The 16,361-nt window shown below is 42.2% G+C and overlaps 2 protein-coding genes across 2 annotated transcripts; both read left to right on the top strand.

Annotated features, from left to right (window-relative positions):
• The first annotated feature begins 7,651 nt into the window (after window positions 1-7,651).
• LOC122655467 (LOB domain-containing protein 1-like) lies at window positions 7,652-8,434 on the top strand. The gene is made up of 2 exons (XM_043849661.1): window positions 7,652-7,915; window positions 8,060-8,434. Exons 1-2 carry the CDS (start codon window positions 7,652-7,654, stop codon window positions 8,432-8,434), a joined length of 639 nt encoding a protein of 212 aa, XP_043705596.1.
• A 6,402-nt stretch (window positions 8,435-14,836) lies between these two features.
• On the top strand, window positions 14,837-15,550 carry LOC122655466 (glycine-rich protein 23). Its single transcript, XM_043849660.1, has 2 exons — window positions 14,837-15,125; window positions 15,198-15,550. Exons 1-2 carry the CDS (start codon window positions 14,849-14,851, stop codon window positions 15,548-15,550), a joined length of 630 nt encoding a protein of 209 aa, XP_043705595.1. The 5' UTR covers window positions 14,837-14,848.
• The last annotated feature ends 811 nt before the right edge of the window (window positions 15,551-16,361 follow it).

Here is a 16,361-nt window from a genome sequence, read left to right as displayed (position 1 = left end):
CCCGTTTGTACTTGGTATGTATATTCTTTCTTTTCCCTTTTTTTTTTTTTTTTTTGTAAGAGTCGACGCCCATTGATGGCACCCTCGTTCAATCCTGATTCGCGCCCTTGGACGCCCATTCGGTCCGCAGTCATTGACGCTCATTCAATCCACAATCATTGACGTTCATTCGATCCATGGTCATTGACTCTCATTCAATTCACGGTCATTGACGCTTGTTTGATCCACGGTCATTGACACTCGTTTAGTTCGCAGAGGTGCCATCTCCTAGATGGCCTTGATCTTGGAGGGGTTGGCTTCTATTCCTCGTACTGAGACCATGAACCCTAAGAATTTTCTGGACGTTACTCCGAAAGCACACTTTGCAGGGTTGAGTTTCATCTGGTTCCTTCTCAGTACGGTGAATGCTTCTTCCAGGTCGGCCAGGTGTCGATGAGCTTGGACGCTTTTCACGAGCATGTCATCTACGTACACCTCTATGTTGCGCCCAATCTGTTCCTCGAACATCTTGTTGACCATCCTCTGGTAGGTGGCCCCTGCATTCTTCAGTCTGAATGGCATGACATGGTGGCAGTAATTCTCTTTGTCCGTTCTGAAGGTGGTGTAAGACTCGTCATCCTCATGCATGAGGATCTGGTTGTAGCCGAAGTAGGCGTCTATGAAGCTTAGCATCTCATATCTTGCAGTAGCGTCGATCGGCAGATCGATTCTGGGTAGTGGGTACTCATCCTTGGGGCATGCCCTATTCAAGTCAGTGTAGTCGACGTACATCCTCCACTTTTCGTTAGGCTTGGGTACCATGACCACGTTTGTGAGCCAGGTAGGGAGCTTTTCTTCTCTGATGAACCCTGCTCGGCTCAACTTCTCGACCTCTTCTTTGATGGTTGCCTGTTGGTCGAGGGTAAAATTTCTTCTCTTCCGCTGGACGGGCTTCCTGGTTGGGTCGACATGTAGTCTGTGCTCTGCTATGGATCTGGGTATGCCTGGCATGTTTACAGTCGAACATGCAAAGACATCCATATTATTCTGGAGGACGTACCCCAGTTCTTCTTTCTGCTTGTTGCTCAGTAGTGAGCCCATCTATATGACCTTGGAAGGGTCATCTTTGCTGAGTGGCTAGGGGATGAGGTCCTCCACCGGTCTTCCTCTCTTCTCTGTCAGCTCGTCTCTCTGGTTACTAACCAGGTTCTCTATGCACAGTGCCATCCCTCATGTATTGCCATTGTTCTTCTTCACGAAGGTGGCATAGCATTCTCTGGCTTTCTTTTGATCACCTTGTACTTCACCCACTCCATTGTCAGTGGGGGACTTCATCTTTAGGTGGGTTAGAGATACAATGCCCCTCAGGGTTGTCAAGGATGGTTGTCCTAGGAGGCCATTGAACGACACCACGGACCTGACGACCATGAAGTTTACCATGATGGTCACCTGTCGAGGGTGTTCACCAAAGGTGACGGGTAGCTCTATAGTGCCTCTGATGGAGGCTGTCGAGCCCGAGAATCCATGGAGGTAAGTGGCCGCTGGCTTGAGTTGGTCATCTCTGAACCCGAATTGGCGGTAGGCTTCCAGGGACAGTACGTCCACGAATGCCCTTGTATCAATCAACACCCTGTGTACTGGGTGGTTGGCTATCTCCACTTGTACTACTAGGGCATCCTCATGTGGAAAGCTTACGCCTTCCAAGTCTGCATTCGAGAAGGAGATCACCGTCTTGGTCTTTGCTATTTTGCTTGGCTTCTCTGCTACTCCCATGAACCTGGCATGGGCTTTAGCCTTTCTTATTGATTCTTGCCCCGGTTCTCCAAGTATGGTAAGGATGGAGGCTCCCTTGGTGCCACTTGGCTCTGCTGCATCTCTTCTCTCGTCAATGCGGTCTCTTTCTCTATCTCGATCTGCTCTTCTTTCTTCCCTTCTTGGTTCTTCTCTTTCTCGGTTAGGGTTACCTTCTCAGGTCCTGCCAGCATGGGTCGGGCCATTTGATTAGGTCACGATCTTGGATCTGCCTGAGGATCTGTGACCTGATGGTGTTGAGGGGTGTGAACTCTGGGCTGCTTGCCCTTTCCCCTCTCTCTGATCGACGATCACTTCTTCCTAATGGGCGATCGCCTTTCTCCTGTCGACGTTCAGTCCTTAATCTCTTATTGCCTTTGCTGTCATCCGACACTGACCTCTTATTGTCTTGGGTCTTGCCTTTAATTGCCTTCATCCGTGACTGTACTATCTCGGCCATGTTAGCGAACTCATTACATCGCTCTAGCAGCTCTTTCATGGTCTTGGTCTCATGACGTGCCATGTCCTTGATTAGTTCCATGTCTCTGATGCCCCATGCCAGGGCGGCATGCTGGGTCTGGTCATCCAAGTCTCTGACTTCCAAGGATTCCTTGGTGAACCTGCTGACATACTCCCTGAGGGACTCCCCAGGGTTTTGGATCATGTTCAGTAGACTGACTGTGGTCTTCTTTTGCGTGATCCTACTCTGGAAGCGGGTTACGAACTGTTCGCATAGCTCTACAAATGATCCCATCAATCGTGATCGTAGTCAGGAGAACCATGAAGTTGCTGCACTACCCTTGAGGGATGCAGGGAATGCTCGACAGGATACCACATCCGATCTACCATATAATGTCATCATGCCATTAAAGTAGTTGATATGGTCATTAGGGTCGGTGATTCCATTGTAGAGTTCAAAGGTAGGCAACTTGAACCTGGATGGTAGTGCAGCGAACATGATCTCTTTTGAGAAGGGGTGTTGTCCAGGTACCGAATGTGTCTCGCCCTTGGTCTGCTTCTTCAACCCTTTCAGTTTCTCGTCCAGCTCTCAAAGTCTCTTGTCTAGCTCTTCATCTCGCGTTTCCCGATTGGTGGGTTGTTCGTCCCGACCCCATTCGTGCCTTCTCCTGGAAGTCCCTTCCCGTCTTGACTGTTGGTGAGATGGGAAGGAATCATGTCGTGATGAATCTTGTCGTGAAGGCGAGGGACTCTCTTCACGGTAAGTTCGGCTTCGTCCGGATGCATGTCTTCCTTCTAGTCGACCATCAAACACCGACCTCCGAATGGACCCTTCAGGGTTAGGTACCACGGATCGGTGTGATGGTGTTCTCCCCCGGTCCGACCGTGCTGGGAGGTCTGCCATTCTCCTTGGATGTTGGGAGAGTTCTCCCTGTTGCCTAGTGTGCCTCTCGGACCTGTCACCCCGGGGAGGTGATCCCCTGGGGCTTTGCTTTCGTCTGCGACGGTGGGTCACCACCTTCTGCCTGAGGTATTCACGGAAGAGTCGTTGGTCGTCGAGGATCTGACGCTGTAGGTCATTAACCTGACCCACAATGGCCGGTGCATTGGGATCAAGTACTAGCTCCGCGCCTTCAACGGCTGCTTCGGGGTTGAGGTTGGCTGCCTCAACCTGTTGGTTCTCTTGGATCTCCTCCTTATGAGAGACATGGTCATTGCGACGTGAACTCTCTGGAGGAGGTGACCTATTCCCCTCCCTCGGGGCATTGTTGGTGGAGGGAGCGGTCTTCTTGCGTGCCATGATTGATCAGTGATGGAAACAAGCTAGTAAAGGTGATGGCTAGCATCGTTCCCATAGACGACACCAATCTGTTGCGTCAAGAAATAGCTCAACAGTCCTTCGAGTGTCGTAACCTACAAAAGACCCTGGGGTGACAAAAGAAAACCGGTGTGGTTTCGGCCTAGGACTCTCTGATGCCTAAGTTAGATCTCTCTGAGCAAACAGATGAATGAATAGTAGTATTCAAGGTGAGTTCAGATGTCCCCTGATGGGGTTGTGTAACTTGCCTTTTATAGTAGTGTATGGCGGTGTGGAGAGTCCCAGTTGATGTAGAGTGTTTGCCGTAGGTGATAGAGTCCCTGAATTATAGGGCTTATCCTTGCTAGGTTGTCTTCCCGTGAGACGTGGTGTCACGGTAGACCTGGTAGTCGTCTTCCTGAGACACGTAGTGTCCTTGATTGACTTGGTAGTTGCCTTCCTTAGAGATGTGGTGTCTTTGGAAGTTGTCTTCCTATGGGCGTAATGTCCTGGTGGCCTTGGTAATCTTGATGGATAGATTCATCTACATGGTAGATGAAGTTATGAGTTCATTCACTCCACGTGACCCGATAAGCGGTGGCCTAGAGTCCTTGGCAATGTTGTCTTGTTGATGGCGATCCGAGGGAGCTTGTGCTTGGAGATGACGTGTTGGGGGAAGCCGTGCCCGGGGATGACATGTTCGGAGAAGGGATCTTCGTCCAAGGGGGTTGGCGCCCAGGGAGGTCCACACCCCCAAGGTTGGCGTCCAAGGGTGGCCGCGCCCATGGGTGTTGGTGGATGGTGCTTCACTGACTCTGTCTTGGCCCACTTTTCTGGGTCGTGCCACGTGGCGATCTCTGATTGGTTGGGGGTGATTTTGGGTTTATCAAGATATATCTCATCACATGATACCATGTCTGTTTTATATTCCAGTATACTAACCATACATGATAAAGCTGGATTAAGGTATGTCATTCATCCTTTTTTTGTGATTTGTGTGTGATTTCCTAGCATTCTAGTTATTTTAAATTTATGCTCAACCCAAATAACATGCAACCTAGGGTAGAAGTCCGGTCTTTATCGGCTGGACTAAGATGCCCAATACCTTTCCCGGACCGCAACCTAACACGAACCCTAGCCTTTGGATTGGATCAATTTAAATGGAGTGCTTTTTTTTTTCTTTTTTTTTTTTTAGTATGAGTTCTAGACCCTAATCTAGGTGGTGACTCTTTGTCAATTGAGACCTTAAGGTTTGGTTCCCCCCCCCCTCCCCGAAACCACGATACCATCCCCTTGATCCCACAAGTTGTTCCCCATATCTAAGCATCAGAATCCTATCTGGGTGCTAAGGATCCAACCATAGCTTTATAGGTAGCTCGTTTCCAATGATATGGTAAATAAATAGCCTTTCTCTATCACTGTACTTAAAACTCTTCCTCTACATCCAAGAGAAGTTTTAAGTGCTCTTCATAGCAGTCCACATAGATTCCCGTTTCAAGTATTTTTTTTTTATTCACCCAGAAGGACTCTTTCTGGCAGGCCACCCACCAAATCTGCTTCAGAATGCTTGTCATATTCATATCCTTAATCTGCTTCATTTTCAATCTCTCCCCCTCCCCCTTGGCCGACTTAGGTTTACGAATTTCCTAAACAATAAAGTGAACCCTCCTCTCCAAACTAAGCCCCGACCAAAGAAAGTTGGGAACAGAGAGAGAGTCCAACAGAGAGTCCAACTTTACATAGGATGAAAACTGGCAAATCGTATCTTCACTAGGTCAAAGAAGAGAGCACAATCCGCAATCTTCAAATTGCAAGAGATCAAAGGAACCCCAAGATACCTTATGAAAGCTAAGTATTTAGAGAATCCTATCATCTCAACAGGTAGCTGACTCCACAGCTAAGGGTGAACACACCTAATCCAATAATTGTATAAATATCTTAAAGATATTAATTAACATAACTCAACTAGTGCATGTATCTATCCTATTTCCTTTTGGACATTACAACAAATTGAAAAACCAAAAACCCGGATTTGATTACACATAGCACAATAAAAGATTGACCAAGCCAAAGTTGTGGAATAAAGATTAATTATGAAATACCCATATATCTAATACTCTATACATATATAGACAGATGCCTTTGTGGAAGGAAAGGGTCATTGAAACACCTGCTCGAGTGGTTTCCAGAAGAGCAACAGTGGCTTCGGCCTAATTCAAAACCAGCTGTGGTGCTCTGGTCAATCTTGGCTATTGAAATTTTGAGAAAACTGAAAAAAAAAAGTTAGGGGGCGGCAGCAACTCGTTAGATTTTGGATTCTTCAATCACTCTCATCAACAATCATTACTGTATCCCACGTTAAGTGAAGTGAGAGATTACATGAACAAGGCGGCGATACGTCATCATGAACTCATCTGATCATATCTGTACTCTGTAGTGGATAAGTTTTGTTATTTTCTTGGAAAGGTCCAAAACGAAAACAATTTTCTTGACAAAGTACTTTTTTATTATGAGATGAGGAAAAACCCTATAAGCACGAGGAAAGTTCTTTTCCAGTTGGTAAAATAGTTTTAGGAGTTAGGAAAGTTCAAAGTCTTTGAAAACAGAAAACCACATCAGATTCAGATGGATACACATGCCAAGAAAAGGGAATTGACAAGAAAACAAAGTACTAAAATGGGATTTGGCAATGGGACAGGCTTCTGTCTAATCGAATTTCAATTCTGACACTACCAAAATCCGGTTAGAATTACCTGCACCTTCAAAAAAAACAAAAAAACAAAAAAAAAGAAGTCAAAAGAAAAAGCTCTCTCAAATAGGGATATATGTGTGTGTGTGTAGAGGGTTTAAATGTTACATTTGAATTAGTCTTACCTCTTTATATATTTATTTTTCTTCTTATCAATAAATTTGATACGATTTATTAAAAAAAAAAATACAGATGTAAATACATGGAATTATGAACGTATTCAAATAGTTTTCTAAAATCGATTTTTTGAATACGAATTCTCCTATATGGATGAAAACATGAATTGAATATGGATTTTGAACCACCCATTTACATTCTTATTGGGAATTAGAAAGTGGAATCATGAGTCTAGAGAGAGCAATGCTATGATCTCACTGTTTATGGTGAGAGCCAGAGAGATAGAAAAAAAATCCAAGAAAACGAGAAGGTGAAAGACTGAATCATCTACTACCCCACTAGGCCTTTAATTTAATTACTTGTAATATACTGTAAATTTCATAAGGGTATTTTAGTATTATAAATTATTATTTATATATAAAATTAATATTTTTAAAATCAGATAATATTTAATCTGAAACTTAAATATTATTCAGTATCCACATCCGATTAGCTTTTGAACGGATTCATATAGTATCAGACACACAGATTTTTTGAATATGGATTGTCTTAAATGAAAAAAATTTGGTTACAACCCGGGTTGAAGCCATGTTCTTGCTGCCCCCAATCGCAGACACCAACTTGAAATAACTCCTTAGCCTTCCCGTTTGAGTTCACAAATACCCACTTAGGTTTTTAGTATTTTCCAAAATATCCTAAGGGATTCCAAGTCGGTGCATATGATTGGAGCAGCAGCCAAATTTTGGCCATTTTAAACGGATACAAACACATATCGAATAATAATATTCAACTATCTATTTACATTTTACTTTCAACTATCTATTTACATTTTACTTATCCATATTAATCTTAAATCGTCCAAAATTGGAATCAGACTTGATCATTTCCTATTTGAATAGACCGATTCGACTGATTCAATCCTGATTCCTTGAACCATATATATGGTCCTAGCTGTAGGCACCAGCGTTCCAACTTGAGGGTTAGGAATGAGTTTCTACCGTTAATTAGCACCAACACAACAAAGAGAATCTATGGGACCCTAAGGTCTTCCTTCCCCCCCAAAGTCATTTCAACGTGTTTGAAAATTTTGATTCAGAATCTCTAATAAGATTGACATTGAAGTGTCTTTGATAGCTATGTAACCCTAAACTCCACATGCTTGGCTACTAATCACATATAAATCAACACCACACACCTTTCTCCCTCTCACCAAAACTTCTTGGCTCTAAGATATGTACTTACATGAAGTCATAAACGCTATGACCTCTTCTCCATTCTTTTCCTCTACTTCTACTACATCAACTTCACCTCAATCATCTCATGAAAATCATGAATCTCCTCCTCCTCGTCCTCGTCCTCCTCCTCCTCCTCTTGTTGTCAGACCTTGTGGTGCTTGTAAAGGCCTCCGTCGACGATGTGTTGCAACATGTATCCTTGCACCATACTTCCCCCCAACCCAACCCCTCAAGTTCTTGGCTGTTCACAGGGTGTTTGGAGCTAGCAATGTCTCCAAGTTCTTGCAGGTAAGCTACTAATTAGGGTTTCTTGGTCACCTATGTCTTTTGGTTTGTCTTGAGTTAGGCCACGCCGAAGGTGGATTCTTAAGTCAACTGTTTTTTTCTCATCTGGGTATGCCTAGACGTTAATCTTTGTACTTGTGATTACAGGGAATTCCAGAGTCTCAAAGGGCTGATGCAGTGGATAGCATGGTTTACGAGGCGACAACAAGGATTAGAGACCCAGTATATGGGTGTGCAGGTGTAATTTGTAGTCTACAAAAACAAATAAACCAGCTTCAGATGGAGTTAGCTACTACAAACGCTCAACTTCTCAATATAACATGTCAACAACAGGAAAACCTACAAGCAACCAACAACACATGCATGGAAATGAAAGAAACTCAAATGCCCACATTGCAACCACGTCCTTACCTGGAAGATTTCAAGTTTTGTGGTACTCCTTATTCTTTCCAGAATAGCGAAAATTTCTCATGGGAGAACTCATTCTTTCCTTTTGATGACATAGATTCTGGAGGGATTTAGGGTTTTGTGTGAATGGTAACAAAGAGGGGAGTTTAAGTTAACCAAATCAGGTTTCACTCGAGCTGATTAATTGTGCTTCCATTGTATATCATTGTTTCGCGATATAATCTCTCACACCTGCATTATTCTTGTACTTATTTGTTACGGATCTATATACATATATTCCTTTTAATTTTTCTTTTTGGTTTCTCATCTTCCCTCTCTCATTCCCTCGCTCTCTACCTTTAATTCATTGGCTAATTTTCTGAAAAAGGAAAAATGAGATTAATCAAGTGGGTAAGTATGCATATTTGGGCTTGTTGATCTTAGAAAGAAATGATAACTGTCAAATTTAATAGATGACTAGTCTTCTAAGTTTATACTCAAAAGAACTAGTGACTACCACATTTTGTCCTCCCTTCAAATATTAAAGCTTATCATGTCTTGCAATATGATTTTCATCTATTTACACCATGAAAATGGTATATGTAGATGATCACAAGACAACTAATTGGATAAAAAAAAATGTGGATATTATTTAACAGTACAAATACGTAGTATTAATTCGATGTTAATGGACTCTTAAAATCATTTGGAATACGATGAAAGAAAGTTAAAATAATTTAGAAACAAAAACAAAAACTTTTATAATTGTGATTATGTAACTAACTTAAAAATCTAACAAATATGGTATTTAAACATTTCAATACATCCTTTAGATTATCATAGTTTTCTATTCAAATCTAAGTAATTTATTTGATAAGGTGAAGTAAAATTTAATTGGATAAATTACAGTTGACGTATCTTACGTACTTAGGTTATCTACGTTTAAGGTACTAACATTTAGAAAATTTCTTCTGAGATATCTAACGTTTAAAAAAAAAAATTAGGTTTAGGGTATTGAAGTGCAAATGTTAACAGATTATATTGAAATAACCAAAATGCCCTACCGTTAGAAATTTAATGTAATGGGCAATAGTATAAGACTTATCTGTTTGTATGATAATTTGTATGTCACCAAAATATCTTTGTAGAAGTTGGAGAAGGGATTGATATATATATCCTTTTGTATCACTTGAAACAACAAACTACATACTTGAGTTGAGTCGTACTAACGTATTGTCCTTAAGGTATTGAACGCCCCAAATATGTGCAAACCGGGTTGACCTTATGTTCTCACCTCCAAGATAAATCTATTCCAATCACAAAAGGCAGTACTCCGAGTGTGATTACAATCAAGCCATATCTGAAAATTATATTCACTAACTCATTGACACATACACACTACGATAGAGGAGAAAACAAAAATTTAAGATTGTTTTAAACAATGTTAGAAAAATAAGCAAGATCTCCTCTCTTTATATAGGAGAGGAAGAGACCCTCTAAGGGATGTCTTCAAAAGATATGCCCCACAAAATGTCTTTTCTTACAAGGCTTGTTTGTTAGCCATTCAAACAAGTCTTTCAATAGGCACACCCATTGGCTATTTAGGTGTCTATTAGGAAAGGACTCTAACCTCCAACACACCATTTATAAAACAAAATAATATTTTGAATCTTAATATTAAAAACAAGTAAAAATTCCAACACTTCACCTACATTTCTATATCTATCAAAAAAAAATTAGTTGGAAAAATATAGTTCAACATCATTTTTTACTTTTGTTTTAACCTTTGATATGGATTATGACTATTCATATAACATTTTGAATCATGGCAAACATGACAGTATAGTCTGCTTTAAGATCACACCATCAATACCTTCAAAAATTTTCCATTTGGAAGGATAGGTGATGCAGATCAGAAACGTGAACCAACTATTGAACTCTTCCAAGAATGGCAGAAGACGAGGATGTGCTCTTCTAGGTTTGTCTTCATACTCTTCAAAGCTTGTCTTCATGCCCTTCAAGGCTTGAAAGCATTGAAACTCTTCAAGGTTTCAGAGAGGAGAAATACCGGATTCAATTCATTAACTCTTGCAGGCCTGGCGCTGGACTGCAAGAGGTTCTCTCTCTCGAACAGACCTTTTTCCCTTATAAATAATATGGCAGGGGAGGGTTCCTTATGCTGCCCTTGTAGGAGGGAGGAATCTGCCACACCAAGAATGATATCATCAATAGATCACAAAAGATAGAAAATAAATAAAAAAGGGGAAATGTTTTTTTTGTGAGGGGTGGTGGCCTACGCCCATGGTTTGAGGTATCAGTATTGTATTGTCAGTATCAGGTAATACGTATTGGTTTCACTAGTCACCGATCTTGATATCGCGTCGATACCATATACACAAGGAATAAAATAGTTTTAAAAACCCATTTTTTTAAAGAAAAATCAGGGCAAATTTGTCTGATCCGTTCCGATACTATATTGATTTTTTGTAGGTGATCAATACTCGATCCCATGCCTATGCCAGCACTCCTTGTGTTTATCTCTCTTCCTCCAATAGGAACTAACATCTATGCCCTCTATTGGGGGGAAGAGAGAGACCCAGGGAGCACTGGCCTAGACCACACTCCTGGACAAAAAAAACATCTTTCCATTAAAAAAATCGTGATAGGGTATACACTAAGGCTATGTTTGGATGCCAAGAAAAGAAAAGAAACAAAAAAACATTATAAGACAAAATATATGATGGATACAATAATTGTTGTGTGTCTATCTGTCTCAAAAAATTCAAATTTTTTTGAAATTTTTTTTTTCTTTTGTTGGCATCTAAACATAGCCTAAGCATAGCCTCAGCAGACAATTTTTCTCTAATATGGCAAAAATTTGCAAATAAAACGCCCTTGGTCCAAAATTTGTAATTTTCGTAAGCATATCAAGAAAACTATTAAAAATGAATAAGGTATAAAGACTGCACCATTTTTTGGGGGAAAACCAGATGGTGCACAGCACGCATGGTTTGAGGTATTGGGTATATAGGTAGGCGATACATATTGAATTTAGTTCGTCTCCGAGGAGCCCAGTACACCCAAGGTGCTGCGAGTAGATGGGCTGTGTTGCACACATCCTTAGGCATGCACCGATATGTGTGACATAGCTCAACTGCTGGATGCCTTCTAAACGTGCCCTTAACACTGGGCTCCCTGGAGACGATCCTGATAGTTTTTTAGTCACCGATCTCAATACCATGTTGATAATGTATCAGTAAAATAGTACAAATAAGGGGTAAAATAATAAAAATAAAATAAAAAATTCCTTTTGTAAGGAAAATCACTACTGGTTGTTCACTTTGTTCGTTATGGTCCTCTCCTTTGAATACACATGGGTGGTGCTGCGCCGCATGATGCGCACAGCACCGCCCCCAGTACTGGGACGATAATTTTCCGTTTTGGTGACGTTTGAAAGGTACAGCTCAGCAGGTGACTAGTCCGCAGATTCCTGACAACATACTAAAGTACAAGTGCTGTCGTCCACACATTGCAATAGTCACCGACACCCCGTATTGGCTACTATCGAATTTACTGAGATCACGAGGAGGAACTGTTCCTGTTTCTATGATGATATCTAGCTGTGGGTGCCTCTGTGTTAGGAGTTACTCTTCTGTCTCTGTTCATCAATGAAATTTACTACTGGTTGAGTGGTTGTTCACTTTGTTCGTTATAATATAAAGCTTTTCATCCCATCTGACCTGGCCCCAGCTCTCTCTCTCTCTCCTTCCTGTGAAGTAGAAGTTTCTTCATCTTCTTCACTGCACTGCACGTCTGCACTGCACCGCACTGTACCTGAGAGAGCTGTGATAATAATGCAAGCCAGCGGGGAGCCAATTCATTCCACTGGATATCTTTTACTGCCCATAATTATTAAGAGCAAGTGTAAAATGGTAGAACTTAACAACACCCCCCCCCCCTCATTAATTTCTATAGGTATCGTAATCGATACATATATTGTAGGATTCAAATCTTCTACGGCCTAGCTGCCCAGGTGGCTTGAGTGGCACAGGCATAAAGCGGTGTGCAATGACCGCCTTATCTCCACTCGGGTAAGGCACTTAGACAGGGGTAAGGCGGGCATTGCACAGCGCCTTGTGTCTGCACCACTCAGGCCGCTACGGACAGCCAGGCCGTAAAAGATCTGAATTGTATATTGTATCAGTGGTATCGATATAGTGGAAGGATAAAACAGTAAAAAAAAACCTAAATATCAATCGTTTGAGGGGCAAAATGGTCTGATCAGGTACAATTGATCTGTATCAATATCGGTGTTGACCAAGGTCATTATGAATATGATGGATTTTCATCCTCTCAAGTGTGTTGCGCTGCCTAGTGGCCCTAATCGACCACATTTAAAAATCCAATCGTAAAAACATAGACAGTGGCATCTGTTTATCCTGTCAAGTGTTGAGTGAAGACGTTCAGACTGAAGACGATGAAGAAAACTTTTATACATGTAAAATTTTCTGCTGTAAAATTTTATAAATCAAATTTTAAGAAAAATTCCAAAGGCTTCGTTTGGAAAACTTTTATAAGTCAAATTTTTTGAAGTGAAAAATTTCAAGTATTAGAAAATTTTACTCCGAAACAAACAGAACCAAAGTGGAAAATTCTTGGGACAATATATAAGTGCACTTTTATATATTAACAAGAAAAGAGCGTTGTTCAGTTGCATAGGGTACGCTAGTGTTTCCTTGTATCTATCACTCCTCCCTCCTATGAAAAGAGATATATATCCCTATTGTAATAAGAGGAGAGAGATAAAAACAGGGAAAAATAGTCAAAATAGAGAACTCGGTCAGTCCCATATGTTAATTAGATCTCTCCATGTTATAGCTTAAGTTTCTAAAATTAACACTTCAATATGGTATATAACCATCAAGTACTCCAATATCTAATTAACAAATATATGGGAAAAATAGCATTGCCTGTGCTTGCCCTCTTCTCCCTTGAAATAAAAAATCTCATTCATGTTGATGTCCCTACGAGCAATATGGTATATAACCACCAAACCTAGTACCTTAATAATACGTAAGGAAAATGTTCTTTCGGGGGCATGGCCGCAAGGAAAATGTTCTTTCGGGGGCGCAGGGGCCATGCGTGCGACAACCAATGAGAGCATGTTGACATCTCAGGGGATGAAAATTCCACCTTTCATTGGGGTGGGGCAGTCATTTGGAGTGCGCGCTGACATCTCATGGGAGGAAATTCTGCCTTTCATAGGGGCATGACGATCATTCCGCCCCCCACTGTGTTTGGGTGTGGCCTCCGTGGCTGTGCCCCCCCCCCCTCCCCCCAACAGAGAATCCTCTCCCTAATACATATATGGGAAAAATAGCATTGCCTGATCGCGTGCCTCCTTTCTCCTTTTGAAATAAAAAATTCCATTCACGTTGACGTCCCACGCTAGTGCAGGGGCCATGCGACTAGGCAGTGATCTCTTACCCTACAAAATATATATGGTCATATGTCATATGTACTATATATCACACAATAAAAGACAACATGTGAGAAGAGTTTTGAGGCATTGGCTATCCGATATGTGTTATTGGAGGCAAAATCGGCTGGTTATGGTGCTTTGTTAGTAGAGTCTGATCATAAGGACAATATTCTTCAACATGGTACGTGGTGGTTCAACAATACTGGAGGTTCAGCCAATCTTGGACGATATTATATATTTATCATGCTTTTTTGTTGTATGTAATTTCTCTTATGTTTCATGGGAGCAAAATATATAGCCTTGTTGATTCCCTGGCAAGGAGGGCAGTGTTGGTAATGTATACATAACTTTGGCGTAATTTCACTCCATAGATTGTCGAGTTTGTTTCTTCTCCACCCGTATGTACTACACGTTGATATAATAAATCTACTACTTCTACCAAAAAAAAAAAAAAAAACAAAAACAGAGGGGTGTTGAGAAGATTTGTTATCCCCTCCAATTGGCTGCTCCCTCTAATTCCTCCAATTCCTCACATGTGGGTGAAAATGATTGCCCTATCCCTTGCCCGAAAACACTGCCCCAGATGGGGTCCACTCCCCCTATTAGAGGAATTGGAGGTGCCCGCGAATTTGAGGTGATAATTATCCGTGTTGAGAATCCCTTATTAGAAAATTTTGGAACCCTTTCATCAATTAATCTATTAAAATAATATATTCCACACCTACACCCGTTCAGGCAAGGTATTTGGGCAGGGGTAAGATGGTCTTTGTATGTGCGGTTCAGACCGCTCCGAATAGCGCACCATAGAGGATCTGAATTGTAAGAGTTGAGGATAGATGGATAGTTGGACACACAAACATATCGTAAAATTCATTGAGACACCTCAAGATTGGGGGATGAGAGGGGCATTTAACGTCTCCTTTAATACTCCGAACTGTCCCCAACCGCTCAAAGTTTGTGCTCCTCGTCTATAAAATGGCTTGGATATCATCAAGTAGCCCACCACCAACACAACATAGGGAGAGAGAGAGTGTGAAGTGTCTAAGATCAGAGAGAGAGAGAGAGAGATGGCCAGTTGGAACGTGCTGCTGCTGCTGCTGCTGCTGCTTGCTCTAGTTGTCATTCAAACTAGTGCTAGGAATGCGCCTAGCGAAGCTGCTCTTAAAACCATCAACAACAACAACAACCAGAAGAGTGGCAATGTTCCAAGCGACGTGGGTCTCAACGACCAGAAGAACTTCATCACATACGGTGGCGTTGGAGGGTTTGCCGGCGTTGGCGGTGTTGCTGGCGTAGCTGGAGGCTTACCTGCCTGTTGCATTGGTGGTGCTGGCCTTGGTGGAGGTGGCGGGGCCGGCGGTGGCGCTGGCCTTGGTGGAGGTGGCGGAGCCGGCGGTGGAGCTGGCCTTGGTGGAGGTGGCGGAGCCGGCGGTGGAGCTGGAGGACTCGGTGGGCTAGGTGGGCTCGGTGGAGCTGGAGGACTCGGTGGTGCAAGTGGTCTCGGTGGGCTCGGTGGACTCGGTGGTGCAAGTGGTATCGGTGGGCTTGGCGGTTTAGGAGGCGTAGGTGGCGTGGGAGGTGCAGGTGGCTTGGGTGGTGGAGCTGGTGGTGGTGGTGGTGCTGGAGGTGGTGTTGGTGGTGGTGCTGGTGCTGGTGGTGGTGTTGGTGGCGGTGGTGGTGCTGGCGGTGGTGTTGGTGGTGGAGCTGGAGGTGGAGCTGGTGGTGGTGCTGGCGGTGGTGTCGGTGGTGGTGTCCTTCCTCTTCCTTGATTTTATTCTTTACGTTATTGTTTTTTCTCCACGAGTAGTGTGTTTGTAGTTTATTAATCATAAGAGACCCTTTTAGAGATTTAGGGTTTGTAGTTTTGATTGTTTAGTTAAAAGTGTGTGAGCAGGATTACTGATCTTGTTTCTGGTCTTCTAGACTTCTTGTAGTATCTAAAAAGCTGTTACATGGTTAATGGATGCGTTTCTTCTTCTCTGAAACTTGAATTATTAATAGACGTGTGACTCGGGAGAGATTAATAGAACTATTGGAGCTCGAGTCAGCCGGGTTGAATCGCGATTCACCGAGCTAATAGTGTCTTTGTTCTTCAAATTAATGAGTCCACTAAGCATCTTATTTGAGCAATTAAACATAATAGTAATTAAGTAAGGAGCTTTAATGCAAATTTAATAGGATGGGTCAGCCCCACATTGAATGGTACGGAATCGGATTAGTAGTAATCAAAGACAGTCGTATAAGGTACTGTGTGTACATCCACTTTTATTAAATGGTGACATGAATACGAAGGAAAATCTTTAATGGGTTCTCTCTGCTATATGAAGAGGGTAGGTGGAGACTTTGGTCAAAAAGCTTTAATTTTGCCACGTGTCACAACTCACATGTACGTGTCATATGCCCAGCGTACTATGGAATAAGTCTTTCATATTCTCTCAAGATGTAGGGTTTAAGGTTTAGAATTTAAAATTCTTATCCAGATCTAGGGTTTAAGGTTTAGCTGATTTTGGAGTCCATTAGCTATCCTTCGTTTGATGGAGACTTAGGTGGGGTGGGAGAATTGGAACGGGAAAGAGCTGA

The sequence above is a fragment of the Telopea speciosissima genome, chromosome 3 (genome assembly GCF_018873765.1).
Source record: "Telopea speciosissima isolate NSW1024214 ecotype Mountain lineage chromosome 3, Tspe_v1, whole genome shotgun sequence".
NCBI classification, from domain to species: Eukaryota; Viridiplantae; Streptophyta; class Magnoliopsida; order Proteales; family Proteaceae; genus Telopea; species Telopea speciosissima.
The sequence above is the reverse complement of the archived record's forward strand: the minus strand, read 5'-3'. Positions and strand labels throughout refer to the sequence as shown.

What these genes read in the sequence shown, in the direction of transcription:
- LOC122655467 (XM_043849661.1), top strand. Translation starts at nt 7,652, where the DNA reads ATGACCTCTTCTCCATTCTTTTCCTCTACTTCTACTACATCAACTTCA. An exon ending in ATGTCTCCAAGTTCTTGCAG is followed by an intron (nt 7,916 to 8,059) that starts GTAAGCTACTAA and finishes TTGTGATTACAG; the next exon opens with GGAATTCCAGAGTCTCAAAG.
- LOC122655466 (XM_043849660.1), top strand. Translation starts at nt 14,849, where the DNA reads ATGGCCAGTTGGAACGTGCTGCTGCTGCTGCTGCTGCTGCTTGCTCTA. An exon ending in TGGTGCTGGCCTTGGTGGAG is followed by an intron (nt 15,126 to 15,197) that starts GTGGCGGGGCCG and finishes GCCTTGGTGGAG; the next exon opens with GTGGCGGAGCCGGCGGTGGA.